Source organism: Fonsecaea monophora (genome assembly GCF_001642475.1).
Source record: "Fonsecaea monophora strain CBS 269.37 chromosome Unknown Scaff11, whole genome shotgun sequence".
NCBI classification, from domain to species: Eukaryota; Fungi; Ascomycota; class Eurotiomycetes; order Chaetothyriales; family Herpotrichiellaceae; genus Fonsecaea; species Fonsecaea monophora.
The window spans coordinates 420243-437254 of record NW_019173942.1 but is presented as its reverse complement, the minus strand read 5'-3'; the positions used below and the strand labels follow the sequence as shown (position 1 = coordinate 437254).

The 17012-nt window shown below is 51.1% G+C and overlaps 5 protein-coding genes across 5 annotated transcripts; 3 read left to right on the top strand and 2 right to left on the bottom strand.

The window, feature by feature from the left end:
* Nucleotides 1-454: 454 nt before the first annotated feature.
* On the top strand, nucleotides 455-2680 carry AYO21_02596 (hypothetical protein; the record flags this gene model as incomplete). Its single annotated transcript, XM_022652574.1, has 1 exon — nucleotides 455-2680. The coding sequence occupies one exon, from the start codon at nucleotides 455-457 to the stop codon at nucleotides 2678-2680; it is 2226 nt and encodes a 741-aa protein (XP_022515262.1).
* Nucleotides 2681-4127: 1447 nt separating this feature from the next.
* Nucleotides 4128-4697, top strand: AYO21_02595 (hypothetical protein; the record flags this gene model as incomplete). The annotated part of the gene is made up of 2 exons (XM_022652573.1): nucleotides 4128-4246; nucleotides 4412-4697. 2 exons carry the CDS (start codon nucleotides 4128-4130, stop codon nucleotides 4695-4697), a joined length of 405 nt encoding a protein of 134 aa, XP_022515261.1.
* A 362-nt stretch (nucleotides 4698-5059) lies between these two features.
* Nucleotides 5060-5575, bottom strand: AYO21_02594 (hypothetical protein; the record flags this gene model as incomplete). The annotated part of the gene is made up of 1 exon (XM_022652572.1): nucleotides 5060-5575. One exon carries the CDS (start codon nucleotides 5573-5575, stop codon nucleotides 5060-5062), a length of 516 nt encoding a protein of 171 aa, XP_022515260.1.
* Nucleotides 5576-7831: 2256 nt separating this feature from the next.
* On the top strand, nucleotides 7832-8275 carry AYO21_02593 (hypothetical protein; the record flags this gene model as incomplete). Its single annotated transcript, XM_022652571.1, has 1 exon — nucleotides 7832-8275. One exon carries the CDS (start codon nucleotides 7832-7834, stop codon nucleotides 8273-8275), a length of 444 nt encoding a protein of 147 aa, XP_022515259.1.
* Nucleotides 8276-10605: 2330 nt separating this feature from the next.
* Nucleotides 10606-11740, bottom strand: AYO21_02592 (hypothetical protein; the record flags this gene model as incomplete). The annotated part of the gene is made up of 2 exons (XM_022652570.1): nucleotides 10606-11555; nucleotides 11614-11740. The coding sequence occupies 2 exons, from the start codon at nucleotides 11738-11740 to the stop codon at nucleotides 10606-10608; spliced, it is 1077 nt and encodes a 358-aa protein (XP_022515258.1).
* Between the last annotated feature and the right edge of the window lie 5272 nt (nucleotides 11741-17012).

The following is a 17012-nucleotide window of genomic DNA, read 5'->3' as shown; positions in this document are numbered from 1 at the left end:
ATGAATCGCTACGGTCGCTTGTCGCGGACAGGAAAATCTGGGGAAAATAGAGATGATCAGCAAATTTCCTAAAGTGGACTAGTGCCGTTCCCGACAAAAATGCTGTCATGCATCATGCTGAATGACCCGATTTCCTCATCCTCTTCCCCATCCTTCATATGTCACCCCCATCCGACTTCTTCTCGTTCTTTCCACCCTTTGTTTCTCTCCTTTTGCCTTGATGTCTTCTTAGAAATCCTCTGTATAACACACTCTGATGCTTCTGGACTGCAAATTGTGAAAAGAACATTGTCTTTTTTTTTGGCGTTGTCGAGCATTCCCCATTTCCCGTTCCGAGCTTCCCCCCATCAGGCTCCCAAGCGTCATGCGCTGATTCCGGAGACTTCATATCTTCGTCATATCACTCACACCTAACACCTAGGCCAACCTCTCAAAGTTGTCTACATCTCTCACGATGCAGTATGTTCGGAGTCTGGGAAGCGGTGTCTCCAAGACATGGAACTCCATCAATCCGGCAACTTTGTCCGGAGCCATCGATGTTATTGTGATTGAACAGCCTGATGGTTCTCTGGCCTGTTCCCCTTTCCATGTCCGCTTTGGCAAGTTCTCTTTACTGCGGCCTTCGGACAAGAAGGTCGAATTCAAAGTGAATGGAGTCGCCCAGCCGTACGCCATGAAGCTTGGGGATGGAGGTGAAGCCTTCTTTGTCTTTGAGACCTCGAGTGAAATTCCCGAAGGGTTACAGACGTCTCCTTTAATATCTCCCGCCAGCAGTCCACCTATCAATGCTTCAGACAGACCTCCCTCTCCTGGTCTTTCCGAACCCTCCTACTTGGACATCACAGAGGTTGCAAAGGGTCGCAACACCCCTCCAATCTCAAGTTCAGCTCCTGTTCCTATACTAAGACGAGAGGGGACGAACATGAGCGAAGAAATCGATCTTGGCACCGTACACACAGATCCAACTGGAACGCCTCTATCCGATACGACTATTACCGCTCCTGCTTCCCTTGGGCGAGCAGCCTCGGAAGAAGTCCTTCCCATCGCTACTCGACAGGAATTGGATTCAGTTAGTGAGGCTTTTCACAACAACGGCATCCCTCCTTCTCCCAAGTTTGGTCTGGATGGGACCACTACTCCCAAAGCCTCCGCAAGTCCTCCCGCTCTGAGACCGAAACAAGCCTATGACCGAGCATTGACCCTCTCCAAAAAACTCTCTTCTTCCAATATCCGATCCCAAGTCACCGAGTCTGGAGATCTCATGCTTGACATGACAGGCTACAAGACAAGTGAACCTGAAGCTTTGCGAGCAGAAGCCGTGGCCCGGAAAATCCTCTCGGAAGAATTGGAGGGCAACTACGACATTGGGTCTTTGATTGGAACCGACGAGCACGGGAATTTGTGGATATATAGCAGCGAAGAAGCTCGAGATGCGGCCGCTCGAAAATGGGCGTCTCAGAGTCTCGAGTCAGCTACCTCGCTTTCATCGGACAACATCTCTGATCCCGGCTATCACAGCGACAGCGACCGCAGCGCGTCGCCACAGCTTACAGCGAAAATCTCTGGTCACCAGAGGGCACAGTCCGAAGAAATCCAGTCGTCTCGCACGTCAGGGGAACAGGCTCGAAACTTTGCGAAAACGCTCCGGCTGACAAGCGATCAATTGAAATCATTGAATCTGAAACGGGGCGAAAATCAAATGTCATTCACCGTTAATCGCGCTACATGTATAGCTTACATGTTTTACTGGACTTGTGATGTCCCAATTGTTATATCAGATATTGATGGCACAATCACCAAATCAGACGCATTGGGTCATCTGCTAAATATGGTCGGACGTGACTGGACGCACGTTGGTGTGGCGAAGTTGTACTCGGATATTGTCGCCAATGGCTACAACATGTTCTATTTGACGAGTCGGTCTGTTGGACAAGCCGACACAACCCGAACCTATCTCAACGGTATCGTACAAGATGGCTGGAAACTTCCTCGCGGCCCGGTTATCATGAGCCCTGATCGTACGATTGCGGCATTACGGCGAGAAATCTACTTGCGGAAGCCCGAAGTTTTCAAAATGGCCTGTCTCCGAGATATCCTCAACTTGTTCCCCGGCAAGACCAACCCGTTCTATGCTGGGTTTGGCAATCGTTTCACGGATGCACTGAGTTATCGCAGTGTTAACATCCCTTCGACTCGAATCTTCACGATCAACACCAATGCAGAAGTGTCACTCGATTTGTTGACACTGAACAAATATCGGAGCAGCTATGTGTCGATGCGAGAGCTGGTTGACCACTTCTTCCCGCCCGTGTCGACTCTGGTTAGAGAAGGAGGAGAGGACTATACCGATTTTACCTACTGGCGAGATACGCCGCAGGATCTGGATGACTTTCAACCGACAGATTCAGAAGAGGAGGACGAAGAAGATGATGACTTGGATGACGAGGAAGATGAGGCAGAGGTGGCGTCCGACAACGAGATGGGCGACAGTTTCATGTCGAGGGAGAGCATGGACGACTCTACACTGAGCGAGTCGATCCGAGAATCTATCGAAATGGACGACGCAGCGGAGATGCTCGAGGCCGCAAGGCTCGGCACAAGAGGCCGACGAGATGAAGACTTTACAGATGACTATCTGGAGGACATTCCCCATCGGTCGACGAGACAAAATACTATCTAGACCACGCCACCCATCATCTGGCTTGGTTAGGTTGGAGCGATAATGCATTGATGGGGTCGAGGGTATCGGCAAGCGAAAGCTCCTTTGTGCAAAAAGCTTTCTGGATGAGGCTATTACGGGTGTAACGGGATATTCTGGTAGTCTTTACGAACGACGAGCGCTCTGGCTGAAGAGTTCTTCAGATGTCTCATTGGAGTAACTAGAGCAAGGCATGAACCGTCGCGAAGACAAGTTCGACGACACTCGGCTAATAGAAGCATAGGCATCGCATCATGGCGTGAGGGATTTTGGAGCAGCTAAGCATAACGTTGGTCCATCCTGTGAACACATAAGGATCTATAATGGACAAGTGCTTTCTTAATATAAAAGTTGGTCAGCTGGTGAGTGCTAGCAGTGAGTGCTTCATCCAACAGGATCAGACGGTGCTCAGATCCTCGAGAGACGGTAGTACCAAGGTAGGCAAACACAGGGCAATAATAATTAATCAATAACCTTCTTGCCCTCGTTACGAAATCAATCTGAGACGCCGCGCACACCAGGATAGCTTGGGTGATAGGGTCTGGGCGGCATCTCAAAACACGGCTTGCGGGAAATTACTCAGGAGAGGCTGCGGTCTTGGGAGACCCCTTGGGACCTGACCCTGACACACGCTCGGGGGCGATGAGAAGGATTTTGTCCCCCTTTCTCTTGGTTCGGGGGCCGGTTCCTTGGACTTGTACCCGACATTATTGTTCACTTATGTACCAACAGTACGAGGTATGTGTAGCTATGTGCATCGGAACATATCAGTGGCGCGCATGAACACGGAGAAAAAGGGAACAAACGGGCGCATGAGGACGGGGTACCTCCATACATACAAACAAGTCTCCATACTACGGAATAGTAAAGGGAGGAACCGCTTCCCCCTGATTTGATTTGGTTGTTTCAAGATTGAGTTTCGTCCCCGCGTTCCAGAGTTTGGAGGCCGGTGAGGGCGCAGGGTTGAGGCAGGGGGTTTGGTTGGTTGGTTGGTTGTTCGTCTGGAGAGCGGCTGGACTGCGCTGGCTGGTATTACTCTAACGAGGTTACTCGTATGTATGCCAGTTCTTTCGCTCAATGCATCACTTCTTCTAATTCTAGCTACGGAACACTGTACGACTTTCCCATCTCCAAGTTTACTCTCTCCCTCCCACAACAGAACCCAAAAGTCTCAACCATCGCGGCCGAAGTATTCCCGCAACGGGTGCAGCAGAGTAACAAAAGTAAACAAACAAATCAATCAGTCAATCAACCAGCCAGCCAGCCAGCCACCCCGACCAACCTCTTCCACGCAACGAAATCTTGGAAAACCAACCGTGAAATAGAAAAAGAACAGCGCATCGAAGAAGAAACAAACACCCAAGTCGAGGAGAAAAACAAGGATAAGGAATAGAAAAGGGGGGAAACCGGGGTCAAAGGAGAAGAAACGATGTGGCGGTCATTATTCAAGAGAGACAAATGCGTCAACCCGAACCCGGACGTCGATGTGTGCGAGAAATACGTGAGCCCGTTTCTGACAACGGGGGTGCCCTTGATCATCGGTCTATGGTATGTGTCTTGTCTTACTCGGTGTCACCATCACCCTTGTGTCAGTGATTCGAGCCCAAGGGGGGGGAAGGGGGGGAAGAACCCAACTCAATGCGTATCCAATCCCTTGTGTTTTTCCTCCCTGGCATAGCATGTTTTCGCTAACCACAAACTTCCCAATAACAGCCTCTTCGCCATCCTCGGTGTCATCCTCTTCATCGTCGTCCGTCGCAAACGCCGCCTCCAACACGCCCAAGAGGCCGAAAAGAACCGCGAGATCGACGACGACAACGGCGACCTGGAGCTGGTCGAGAACACCTACCCGAGGGATCAAGCTTATAAACATTTTGAGGCGCAGGACTCTGGAACAACAGCGACGACGGGACAGGGACTGAGACCGCAAACGGAGAATCCCTTCGAGGCTGACGTCGAGAGAGGACGGAGTCGAGACGTGTCGCCCGTAGGACGATAACACCTGGGCAGTAAAATGGGATGGGTACCTTGCACGTTTGGCGTTGGAAAAGGAACATGGCGCGGCGCCTTGGGTAGCGTTTTTCTCTCAGATGAAGTCCGAAAATCGCAACGAAAAATGAACAATGAATGAATGGCATTTGCATGTTCATAATCATTTAGCGCTTGTTGGTAAGCTCGACGCCTGGGTATCATCAGTTTCTTGAGCAACCGCTCTCTTTCAGCATCCTTCACACCACCAATTCCACCTCGACAGCCAACACTGCAGCATTATCGCAGCACTATCACCGATCACTTCCTCCACTTTCACTCGGGTTTTCATACACGGTCATTCTAGCCTCCTGTACCAAGATTTTCCTTCACTCAGGACTTATTCCCCTTCTCAATCTCCGCAATGATCTCCTTCTCAATAGTCTCGGGTTTGGTGATGGAACCCCACCGATGGACGACTTTCCCGTCGCGGCCGATGAGGAACTTTTCAAAGTTCCACTTGACACGCTTGAGGCCGAGGAGACCGGGTTTCTCGGACTTCATCCACTCCCAGACAGGCTCGGCCTTGTCACCGTTGACGTCAGTCTTACCCAGCACGGGGAAAGTGACGCCGTAGTTGAGCTGGCAGAACTCCTGGATCTGGTCGTTGGACCCCGGGTCCTGCCCGCCAAATTGGTTGCATGGAAACCCAATGATAACGAACTGGTCGGGATATTTCTCTGAGATCTTCTTCCACAGCTCCTCGAGGCCCTTGAACTGCGGTGTGAAGCCACACTTGGAGGCCGTATTGACCGCCAACACCACTTTACCCTTGTGTTGCGCGAGCGGGTAGTCTTGGTTGGTTTTGTCCTTGGGAGTGAAGTCGAAGAAGGTCGTTGCGGAAGCCATGGCGGGCGCAGCGGAACCGCACGGAGGGGGTGATGAATGAGGAGGGGTGTTCGCAAAAGATCGGAATTGGTGCCACTTGTCGACGATGCCTGCGCTGTTCCTGCGACGGAGGATGCTGATGTGACGAGTCGAAACAGACGTAAACTGCGCGAGGGATGTTAAATCTAAGGGATGTTTGTTCGGAAGGCCGCTTCTTGTACGGGCAGTAAGAGGGAAATGAACAGGTTTGGAGCCGGCGTGTACAAGTATTTGGAATTGAAACGAGGTTGAGAACAGGTGCCGCGGACCTGGCATAAAACCGACAATTTCGTGACGGAGACTCTAACTAGAAATCGCAATTCGTCCTGGCTTTATGCAGAAATATGCGCACTAGACGTCAGCGGGGTCAAGGATTTGAAATAGCAAGGCCCGCGCGGATCGGGAGACTTGGAAGTGTTATGAGCCTTGCATGAAACCAGCACAAAACACGAAAGTCGAACCACTCATAAAGCCTGGATTGGATGTGTTGCTGTGAAGCAATTGGCAGGGAGATCGTGTAACATCCGAGGTTCAACAGCAAACGGTCTCGAGGTGGTGGCGCAATCGTGTCGTCAACTTGTGTGGAGTTTGGAAGAGCATGGAAGAGGATAGCCTGTATGCCAAGAGTAGCGGAACAATGATATTCCATAATCTGTCACATGACGAATCACCTTCATAGACTAGGACCACCCAAGGGCTGCCAGGGTTTCCAAATCGGGCCGATTCAGTTTCAAGTCTTTACCCATTCACTCTCTGATACAGGGTCCCTCTCAACACGAGTACTTGGTATATGCCATTGCGCCCGCATGCCAATACCATGTGGCGAGAACTCATTCGCTGCTGAACAGGTATTGGATAGAGGTACTTGACTGACAAGAGGTGAGAGGAGTATGGAGACTCCTATGGCCGAACAACTCGAAAGGGAGACAAGGAGAGATACATATCTCCTCACAGCAGTCTGAGTCAGCTTCAGCCCAGACAGGCTGGACCAGGCTATGATGTTGTGACAAGTACTTGAACTTGATCAATCAGCTAGCAAGCCAGCCAGTCCGTTGGTCGATCCTATCACACACCCGCAGACACAATGCGTACCTTTCCCCGAGAAATCCAGCGCACCACCCATTCTCCTCCATTTTGGAACAACTGTTTCTCCGAGACCAGGATATGCTGCTGATTCGCTCAATTCGGCTCAAAAAATGCGGGGTTTGGCATATATCGAGCCAAAGCATACACCTGGTAGGGTCGAGAGTTTAGAATTGACGACACAAAGTCCCTGAAGAATATGCCATGGCATTAACAAGCGACAAGTCGTTGTCGTTGAGCAAACTATCATATAACGACTCTCTGGTCTTTGCGCTTTTCTGATCAATTTTGTTTCCCTTTCTCGCATCACTCTCTTGATTTGAGGATTACAAGTCCCGATCGGGAAATCGTCGACTTCCTCTCTTCGCCCCAGGCTACCATCGCGCATCCGTTTCTCCTTCCGAGTTCCCAACACACTTAACAGTACTGACTGGCCTTTGCCGTTTTATCCAAGCGAGACATTGACAAACTCAGGGTCCAGATCCTCCGCAAGCTGTTCGAAGCGCTGGAGGCAAATTTGCCTGTCAGTTACTCTTCCTGACTCAGCTCCCTCAAGAAAATATTACATACTCACAGCTTCTTGAAACCATCTAACACCTCGCAGCCTATCATATTCCTGATAAGATTCGTCTTTCTCGGTGCAACAAGACCCCACTTCCGCCTGCAAGCTCATCGTGGTGGGACATTTCAGGTGTGCAACCGATGCTCGCAAGTCAACGTCATTGTACAGCAGCGTAGCCACAGAAGCATACCTCAAGCATTGCCTCGCTCACCGGAGTTTGACTGTAGGTTGCATTGCTAGAACTCCATTTGACTCGTGTCGCTCAGGTCCACAGAGGACCTGCCCGACCACCAGCGATCAGTTTTTCGCCACCAGAGAAGCGAGGCTCCCTATTCAGGTGTGCCCAGAGCATACGACTAGATCGAGGAAGGGACAGGAGGTTCCACTTTCACGATCCCGGAAACGATAGTGGGATCACCCTGTCTCGGTGGACGCTGCACTGAGTGCATATTATACCCACCTCGCGGCCCCTGTAAGCACTATACCCCGGTCCGCAATCTAGCAAGCGGGTGTATGTAACCGTGCAAGGGCAGACACCACCACATCACAGTTCAGGACTCTATTCAGGTTAAGGTTTCCTTACCTCACACAGAATGTCTGGCGCCTTCACCATGCCGCATGCCCTCACAGGCGGGTCGGGATACAAGGCCAATCCCACGTACGACGAGTTCCTGCGCCGGCACAGCGGATTCTACCGACGTCACAGTGCGGCCTCCAACGCCATGGAGACGGACCGACGAGCCTCCCAGGCAGTTCTCGACGAACACGCCGCGGCGGCTGCGCAGGCAGTGCAGAACGTTGCAGCAACAGCATCAGCCGATGGCGCACATCGCCGATCCAGCGTCGCGGTGGCCGAGGGAGGCGCCGCCACGGCTAACGCCAGAAAGGGCAGCGTGGCCGTCGCCAGCGACGTGACTCGAAAGGACAGTATATTTGGCCTCGAGGCGACCGGTGGGCGGAGAATGTCGGAGCAGCGCAGGCCAAGTACCTCCCTCGCCAGTGACTTGTACCACAAGATCAAGGGAGATCACAAGTGAAAGAAAGAGAGAAAACCAGAAGTCCCTGTGTTCAAGAGGATGGGACGATGACACAGTACGCTGGGTATTGACTACGAAACCGCTGTTGTGAATTGTTTGTTCACTGGAGTTTTGTCTGCGTCTCCCCGAGTATTCATCTTCTATGTATTTGCCACCACGCTACCAACGCTATTCAATCACTCGTTTCCGTATCATGACCCCCGGCCCCGCAAGGTGTCTTCTCCGGACCTCAAACCTGGTTATTCAGCTGTGTCTTGCTTGGGATATACTGGGAGACATTGCTAGTACGAGGTGTTGTTGACAGACAGGGTCTGAGGAATCCTGGGTTCAGACACCCGGCTTGCTGGACTTGGTCAATGTACGCACTACTTAGTTAACTGGTCAATCAATCATATCGTCTCTACCAAATCGCAGTCGCAGTCGCAGTCGTAATTACGTTGTATCCCAAGGCTCCTGAATACTCCATACTAGCCTAGCAGGTACATAGTGCACATCACTGCCCCTTTTGTCCCTTTATCTTTTGCCCTTTGCAGACAGACATGCAAGCGTTGAATCATCTTCATCTCGTTGGCTGATCCGGGAATCAACAACCCGAGAATCCGGGGATTTTGGAATTAGGGATTGACTACGACTGATGACCGATGACTGAGGATTGAGGACTCGGGTAATATATCTGCCCTCCCTCTGCCTTTGCCTTTGGCCTTGCGTGCCTAAGGGTTTTGCTTCAAGTAGAAGTACTCGGTAGTGGAAACGTATATCCGCTTCACCACTAAACCCATGCATTCACCCCACCAGCCGTCCGTACGTGCGTGCGTGCGTACGGGCGGGTCGATGTGGAAAAAGCATGCTTGTACTAAATACCTGGAGTAGGGACTCCGTACTTCGTGGTGCTCGTACCTACTCGGTACCCTATCACCCTACTTCGGTAAAGGTCCAAGCATTTTGTAGCGAGGACACAAATCAAGTCAAAAAGCATCCGATTCTCCACGATCGCCTTCTGACGCACGGTTGCTGACTGACTGACTGACTGATTGATGGGTCCTCTACGGATTTTTCACACCGAGCAGGTAAGTGAAGTCCAAACCTTGACTGACGTCTACAACGTTCTGCCAGCTACACAACAACGCTTTACTATCTACCCACCCGTCCAAGGCTGTGCTTGCATAGCTTCGGCGTCTCTCTCGCCACTCAATCAGCTCATCACCTCGGCTTTCTGGGCGTATATACCTCCCGACGAACCTACCTGGAAAGTAGTGACAATCGACTTGCGGATACCGGTATGGTAGTGCATGACCCCAGCCGGCGCGGACGCCAAAGGTGGAACGGAACGGAACGAAACAACCAAGACTCAGACAAGATCGACAGGCCTGAAGACCTGAAGACCTGAATCCGTGCCGCTTTATGTTCTGCAAGTGAGAAGCGACAACATTGGAAAGATGAAGAGTTGACAACACTGAAAAAGGGTCGAGGGTTGGAAGGTATGAACCCACGAAAAAGCCTACGTGTGAGAGAGAGGCTTCGACTTGTGCATAAAATGGCAGGCAATCACGGTGAGATATAATATCATTGACCTTTTCAGCTCGCAATATGACTGCCACAACCATCAGCAACATCAACACCGAGACCGAACAAAAGAAGAGCAAGAAATCCCGCAGAGGGGGGGAAAATCCATGACAAGTGGGTGCGGCGCCTGTCTGCACGGGCGCATCCCAATGAAGCTCCAAGTGCCATCTCAGACACTCCTATCCATTGATGCATTTCCAGACATCTCTTGTTTCTATGTCCCTTTCCCACACAGTCTGACAGTCGACGCAGTCGAGTCACTTGTACTGTGCTGGCCACCCTCACTTCCAACAAGATCTTCCCACTCTTGTAGTTGCCTGTCGAGGGTGACCTGCAGCGCCACGAGAAGGCATGCTTGATCGATGCCATTTTCACGGACCAGCAAATTGGAGGTCAAGCCACCTCCGTCCTCGTGTCTATAGTTGCTGTGCAGCTCCCACTATCCTAGCAATCGCTGACCGATCCTGTCGAAGGGTTTTGGTAGGCCGAAACAAAGGGCGTTGCTGACCTCAAAAGCATTTCCTATACGCCAACGCTGCAATAATGAAACGGAAGATAGTATTGCCTCCTTTTTGATGGATAGATATGCCTGTGTCTTGCAAACCTCACCGCCGAGGAAAATGTAACAAATGTCGAGCCGACACTGAAATATCCCGACTTGATCCGACCAATAGACCATTGCGTGAATTCCGCCTTGTACTGTGCCACCGAGATCGAAAGACAGGCGGTGGGGAATCCCAGCCAGAAAACTTTTTGTTGGCGCCACATTACAGAACAAGTCGTTGAAGGTTTTTCTGAATCAAAATATCCTGCACGTCTTCCATGGTCTTCTTGAGAAGATTGGTGTCAGTTGCGTTGGTGAAATGAATATAGATTTCGCGGTTGGAGTTGCGGTTGATGGATCGGAACTTGTTGGCAAAGAACTGCTTGGCCGCTTCTTCGTCGGCATCTTTGCCAGTATAATCGGGGAAATGTGCCGAAAGTGGTGATATGGGTAGCTTCTCCCGGAAGAGATCGATTTTGTTGAGGAACAGGATAATGGGCTTGTCCTTGAACCATTCTCCATTGACCAATGATTCGAAGAGCATCAGAGCCTCGTGCATCTGGTTGGCATTCACGTCCTCCACCAGGCACTGGTCATATCCAGACAAGGCGGCCATGAAAAGCAGGCACTGAACACCTTCGAAGCAGTGAATCCATTTCTTACGTTCTGACCTTTGTCCTCCCACGTCCATCATGCGGAACGTCAGTTGTTGGAGCTCGAAGACGGTTTCAGTAATGCCAGTCGTTCTGAGTCTGGCATGGAGCATATCTTGATCGTTGGGTAGCCAGTCGGGTTCGAACATGCGATTGATGTTGTCAAAGTAAAAGGTCAGATTATCGTGAAGCGCAAACTCGTGGCCTTTGGAAACGGCCTTTTGTACACCAGCGTCCTTCCACAGCGCAATCATGGCCTCTTTGACTCTCTTGTCGCGGAACGCCTCATGCGCATCGACGTCGGCATTGACATTTTCAAGGTATTCGGCATAAGCTTCGTTGGACTCGTCCGTGAATTCAATCCCCTCATCTTGCATGATCTCGTACAAGACGCGGAATGCGATAACGACATTGGAGAAAATGACGGCCTTGACCTGTACGCGCTCATCATCCTGGAATCCACTAGAATGGATAATGCGCATCTGCTTGATGATTGTCGATTTTCCAGATTCACCCGCACCTACACCCATGTCAGTTGACCATAGTAGAGACGACAAACCGATACCATGGTCGCATACCTAGCAGCAGGATCTTGACAGTCCGAGACTCTGTTCTTCTATCTGCACGTAACTGACGTTCAATCTTCGCGTTTTGTTGCGCGGCCTCCTTTTCCCGCGGATCTAATTTGGATCCGGTGCAGCCCATCGTGGCAACGCGTAGGTCGCCCGGTGCTCAGACGTGAAAGCGGTCGGGCTGATGGTATGAGTGCAATATGGTCGAAAATGTCTCTTCCAATTGGTCGTGGCTAAATCATGCTCAGCCTGGAGAGGTTTATGGCGTGGAAGGAAGGGATCGGGATGAGCTCGGCGATACAAATTTGAAGGAGACGAGGCCCCTGATTCCCAAAAATGTCATGGTTAGCAACTAGATATGTTGAGTCTTGCCGCCCCAGGGCCTGGCAGACCAAAGGCCCCAATATCAGTTGAAACTCACCTCCAAGGACAGTAATAGCAATGAGATATCGACGATAGGAAGAATTCGACACAGCTGCCTCCGACGACTCTCCTATGTTTGCTCACAAAAGTGCAACCCTCGGTGGTCGCGGTGCTAGATGAGGGTGATAATCAGATGGAGTATGGTAGAGGTGTTGGATGCGTCCAAGTGCAAAGTTGCACGGTGGAGGTGCAGGAGCTGGTGGTACGGCAGGTTTGGCTGAAGCGTGGGCGAAGAGAGTGGTGGAGAGAAAGCTTTGCAAGCTCCAGCAATTAGAATTGGAAGGACCTGATCGCTAAGGCTGTGAATGGACGGGGAGACACGGGGCGTGATTTCTACCCGTCCAGGAGGGAGCCGGTGCCAATGGTAGAAACCCTTTTAGAGGAGCCCAGAGAGACTCTGAAGGGGGCTAAGTAGCCTATGGGAGCCTGGAAGTGCACGCAAAAGGGTGTTGGGGGGGATGCAGATCGAAGATGGTGGCTGCTGAAGATGCCACAGCTTCCATAGTGGATCATAGGGGGGAATTGGAGAGGCACCCAAGAGGCATCGCTAAAGGCACGCTAGAGCCCCAATATGGTCTAGAAGGGCACTAGAGGAGACTTAGAACGATAGGCCTAACAGGGGCCGGCCATGCGCCAGCAGATTGAATAAGGGCAGGATCTACCCTTCTGGGGCTCCTTATGGCGCTCTTCTGGGCTCTAGCACGCCCCCAACCCCCCTATTAGTACCTTTGTTGTACAAGTTCTCGTATGATTTGTAGAGCCTGGGGGGTCCCTGCTCGTGGTTATACCCATGTGCATCATTTCAGGGGCCGCTCAACAGCACCACGCACTCACCACGTTTTTTCAGTGTTTCACAATCATCGGAAATCTTCTCATCTTGCCAATCCCTCGTACTACGCTTTCACCGTCGCCTGTGTCACCAACTCATTTGTTTCCTCGGGTACCCGGGATGCGAGGATACCGGTCGAGGCATGTACTGTAACACAGCTCGTCAACTGGCAGAAGCCCATGTAATGTATTTGTACTTGTTGGTGCAAGTGTCTGCGCACAGTACGAGGTAGAATTCAATGGTCTCCCGACAGTAAGAAGAGAGATTCTTAGGTCGCTAGCAGTATTTGTTGTGTGCGGCCTTTGGGCTGCAAGGCTAGAGACTCAACTGGATCGGGTTACCCTGACAGAGAGATCTGATCATGTACACTACGTACTGTACATAAGCGAAGAGCTGTTCAGCCTTGAACCTCGCTGCCAGATCTCTCCTATGAGTAAATATGACACTCATCCATACTGGGGTTGGAGTCCATCTTGGATCTTGCCGTCACTCCCTCGTGGACGACCCCTGATGTTGTGCAACCTTCTTCCAACAGGGTCTGCCACGAGGCCGGAGACGATTCGTGAAAAAGTCAAAAGTCAAAGTCAAAGTGAGGTCAAACCATCCACCTCGTCGTCTATGACCCCTGATGCCAGCATGAAGTCTGTAAGTGCCCCAGCGTATCCAGAAAATTCAAAAGTTGTTTCCCCAGGGTTACATCCCCAACGGTCGTCTCCCATACTGCAGAACCTACAACGGCTCATAACCTCATAGGGCCTGTGCAGCACTGGAAATTCAATGTATAGATCATGAATCTTTCACCTTTCTCCCGCGTGAAACAGGCTCGCAACACCTACCATACGATGCACTGAAAAAGTTCGACAATGTGACCATCCATCGGATCAATGCAAGATATATCAACCGGCATATGGAGAAGCAGTCGGGACCCAATTGTTGCTCGGCGCGACCTTCTCATTCCAGGCACAAGTAGCGGTGATCGGCTGATCTCTGGAACAATGCCGGCTAATAACTAGTGGTGGATGGGGATGGAAGAAATCTTCGTCTCCATCATTCAGCTCTGTATGTCGTGACCAGTTCGTGCCCACTCTCACAAGAAGATAGAGTGACAGGTCATATCAGTTCAATAGTCGTCAAACATGGCGCAATATCTCCTGCCAAGTTCGCGGCAGAGCGCTACAGAATATGTGATGGCTGTGGGCATTCACGCGTATCATGGTCAGTTAACCCAAGATCAATGCCGAGACAAATTCAGCACACTCCGTCCCTCTCCGGCCAAATCATCAAGCAGAGTTCGGTCGATGAAAATAACCCAAGGACGACTCGTGTCAGAGCCTAGCGGATGAAGTCCACTGCGAGAATGGATACAACATCTGGTGTTGAGGACACCCACCTCGACATATCTACTAGTCGCGTGCGTACAGCATGGGCTGTATCTGCGTAACTGGTACACAATTCTCAGGCAACAACTCGAAACGCCACGGAAAAATATTGGCTTGTGCTGGCGTCCCGAGAACGGTTGCAGCGCTACTCCTAGCACTTGGACGAGAATTCATCTCCCTCAATCCCGACTCCATTTTCTCCCGAGGCCGTGTACCTGCAGATTCCTAGATGGAGCTCGCTCTTCCGGTTCGGCGCCGTACTTTGTAACCTTTTACCTAAGAAATCTCCTTTAGGGTGCACTTGGCTGTGAGAGGTAAGCTCCATGTACAAGGTACCTACAGTAGGAAGGTACCTAGCTGAGCCTCAGAGGAAACACAGATACTCGTATCTGATTGTTCCCAGTTTATTGGTCAGCGGTCACAATATACATATTATCACCTTCCTCCCTAGCCGATGTCTAAAAAAAGCTCGTAGGAGAGGGGCGGTCGGCTTTGAGACCCGAGGACTGCCTTATTCACTTGATTATAATACGGGTACACCGGGCACTGCACCGATTTGACTTTACCTATCTTCAGTTGTAACCATCTCAGTACCGTGTACCTAGTTGGTACGTGCTGGATTACGCATTTCTGAATACTTGGTGTGCCGTGAGCCATGTATTCCATCTGAAGAGCAGCGCCGGGTGGGATTTCGCCCTCTGATTGATCATCTAAAAGGATTGATATTTCTACAAAAATGCTCCTTCTAAATCGGTCTCGTTAATTCTCAGCGCATGCAAACGAAAACCAGGTACCGCGGCAGCGCAGCCAACTTGAGCAAAAAGAAAATACAATTTCACTTCCGCTTTGAGTAGGTGCCTTAAAAAATTGCCTATTACGGCTATGAAAATGCCGATCACAGGAGTCTGCAAAGATGACCACATCATGCCATGTGGTTCGGGTGGTCTTTTCAAGCAGATCATCATTCCTAAGGGTCTGAAGAGTGTGGGTTTCAATCGGTAGCTCGTGGTTACGGTCCGAGCGGCCCCTACCAAGCACCAAGCTGCTAAGACAACTGCTGAATATCCCAAAACTGAGACAACGTAAGGAGGCAGCAGCGTGTCAGCAACTCCACGTCCACGGAAATGGAACGCCGATCAAGTCTCAACTCAACAAGTAATGGAGCATAACCTTCGGAAATGTCTATTGCTCTCTCTCTCTCTGGAAGCCCGCGTTGGGGCGGTTCGAGTTGCTTTGTTCCGCAACTGCTTGCCAAAACAGCGGCTGGGCAACAAAATACCAAGACGACGAGATTCATGTCAGGCTGATAAGAGCAATTGCCTCATTAGGAATGTGTCCTTCTTGGCACCTGCCCAGGTCTGCAAAGCTCAAACCCGCCGAGACTGACGCTGCTTTTACGAAGAGCGCAAGGTGGTGCACATGACTTGTCGGCTTCTCGGGACCATGGCAGGGGTTCACTGCTGCATCAGCCCAACCTCAGTCCGGCCACGGCGCTCCAAACAGAGTGATCATTGGACTGCTCAACCACCAGATTCGCGATCGGCCCATCTTTCGAGAAGTGAAGACGCCAATCACATCAATCTCTACCGATTACGCCCTTGGGTCAAGGGCACTCGGAAAGAGGGATCCGCACCAGGCTCTGGAGTGGTGGGCAGGGTCCGTATTGTTCCCCAGCGTCCATGCGGCATGACGAACTCAAGAACCACACCCTGGCACTTACCATTTCGAGGAGTTTGTGGCGTCGACGCTAATGAAACTGACCGTCAGGTGCAGCGTCAACGTTGAGAGACTGCCATGTCCAGCGGACCAGTCAACGGGCCGACAGAGGGAGATCCATGCATCGAACGAAGTCCAGACGCCTCCAATCTCGACAAGACAGCCGCACTTCCCATGCATTGTGTTTGACGTGGCTAGCTAGGAAACGTTTTACGCAGCACCAACAAAGGCCAAAGAAATATCGGTCAGCAAAAATTGTATTACATGAGCGACCGTTTGCATGGGAGATGCGCGGGGTGGGTTTTGTTCTGCGTATTGGAAAGACATATCCGGCAACACACAACCCTCTGTGGTCATTAATTGTTGGCACATTGCTGTTGGCTTAGCTGTTGGCGTGATTGTGGGTGTGACTGATGCTGATGATGGGCTTGTCGACGGTCTATTGAAGACGATTGCTGCTCAGAGCACCAGCACAAACTCTCTCTCTCTCTCTCTCTCTCTCTCGGTCCTTGAAAGACTTAACGCTCCCATGAGAGCTTAATCACTCACCCGAGGACTGACGATATGTGCGAGGGATTCTCATACAAGCTCAATCCCTGAACTAGACTCACCTGTGGCATTATTCGTAGATACAGCAACAAGCTTCGGGTCCATCGTGGGATGTTAGGAAGATCGTCGATACATATTAATGTATTATTGTACCTGAGATACCTTTCCACCAACATGGATATGGATAGAGAGTCAGAGGGTCTCCATGGGGGGCAGGTGGTCAGATGCAAGCTATGCCTACAGAGGTAGTCGACTATACTTTTAGGCTATTCCTATATTGGGCAAGGGCGCCTTCTGTAATAGGAAACAGCGCTTGGTCCGAGCTTCTCCTGTGCACCTGCCATCTGCTGCACCTGCCAATAATGCCTGCGCACCACTGGTCGCTGGTGCCTTTGCACTGGGTCCCCAACAAGGCGATTGATGCCGAGCATCGCTCAATCCAACGGGGTGATGATGACTTTGCTCTCTCCCCAATTACACTCTTTTGGCCCCCGCCTTTGGCTGACAAG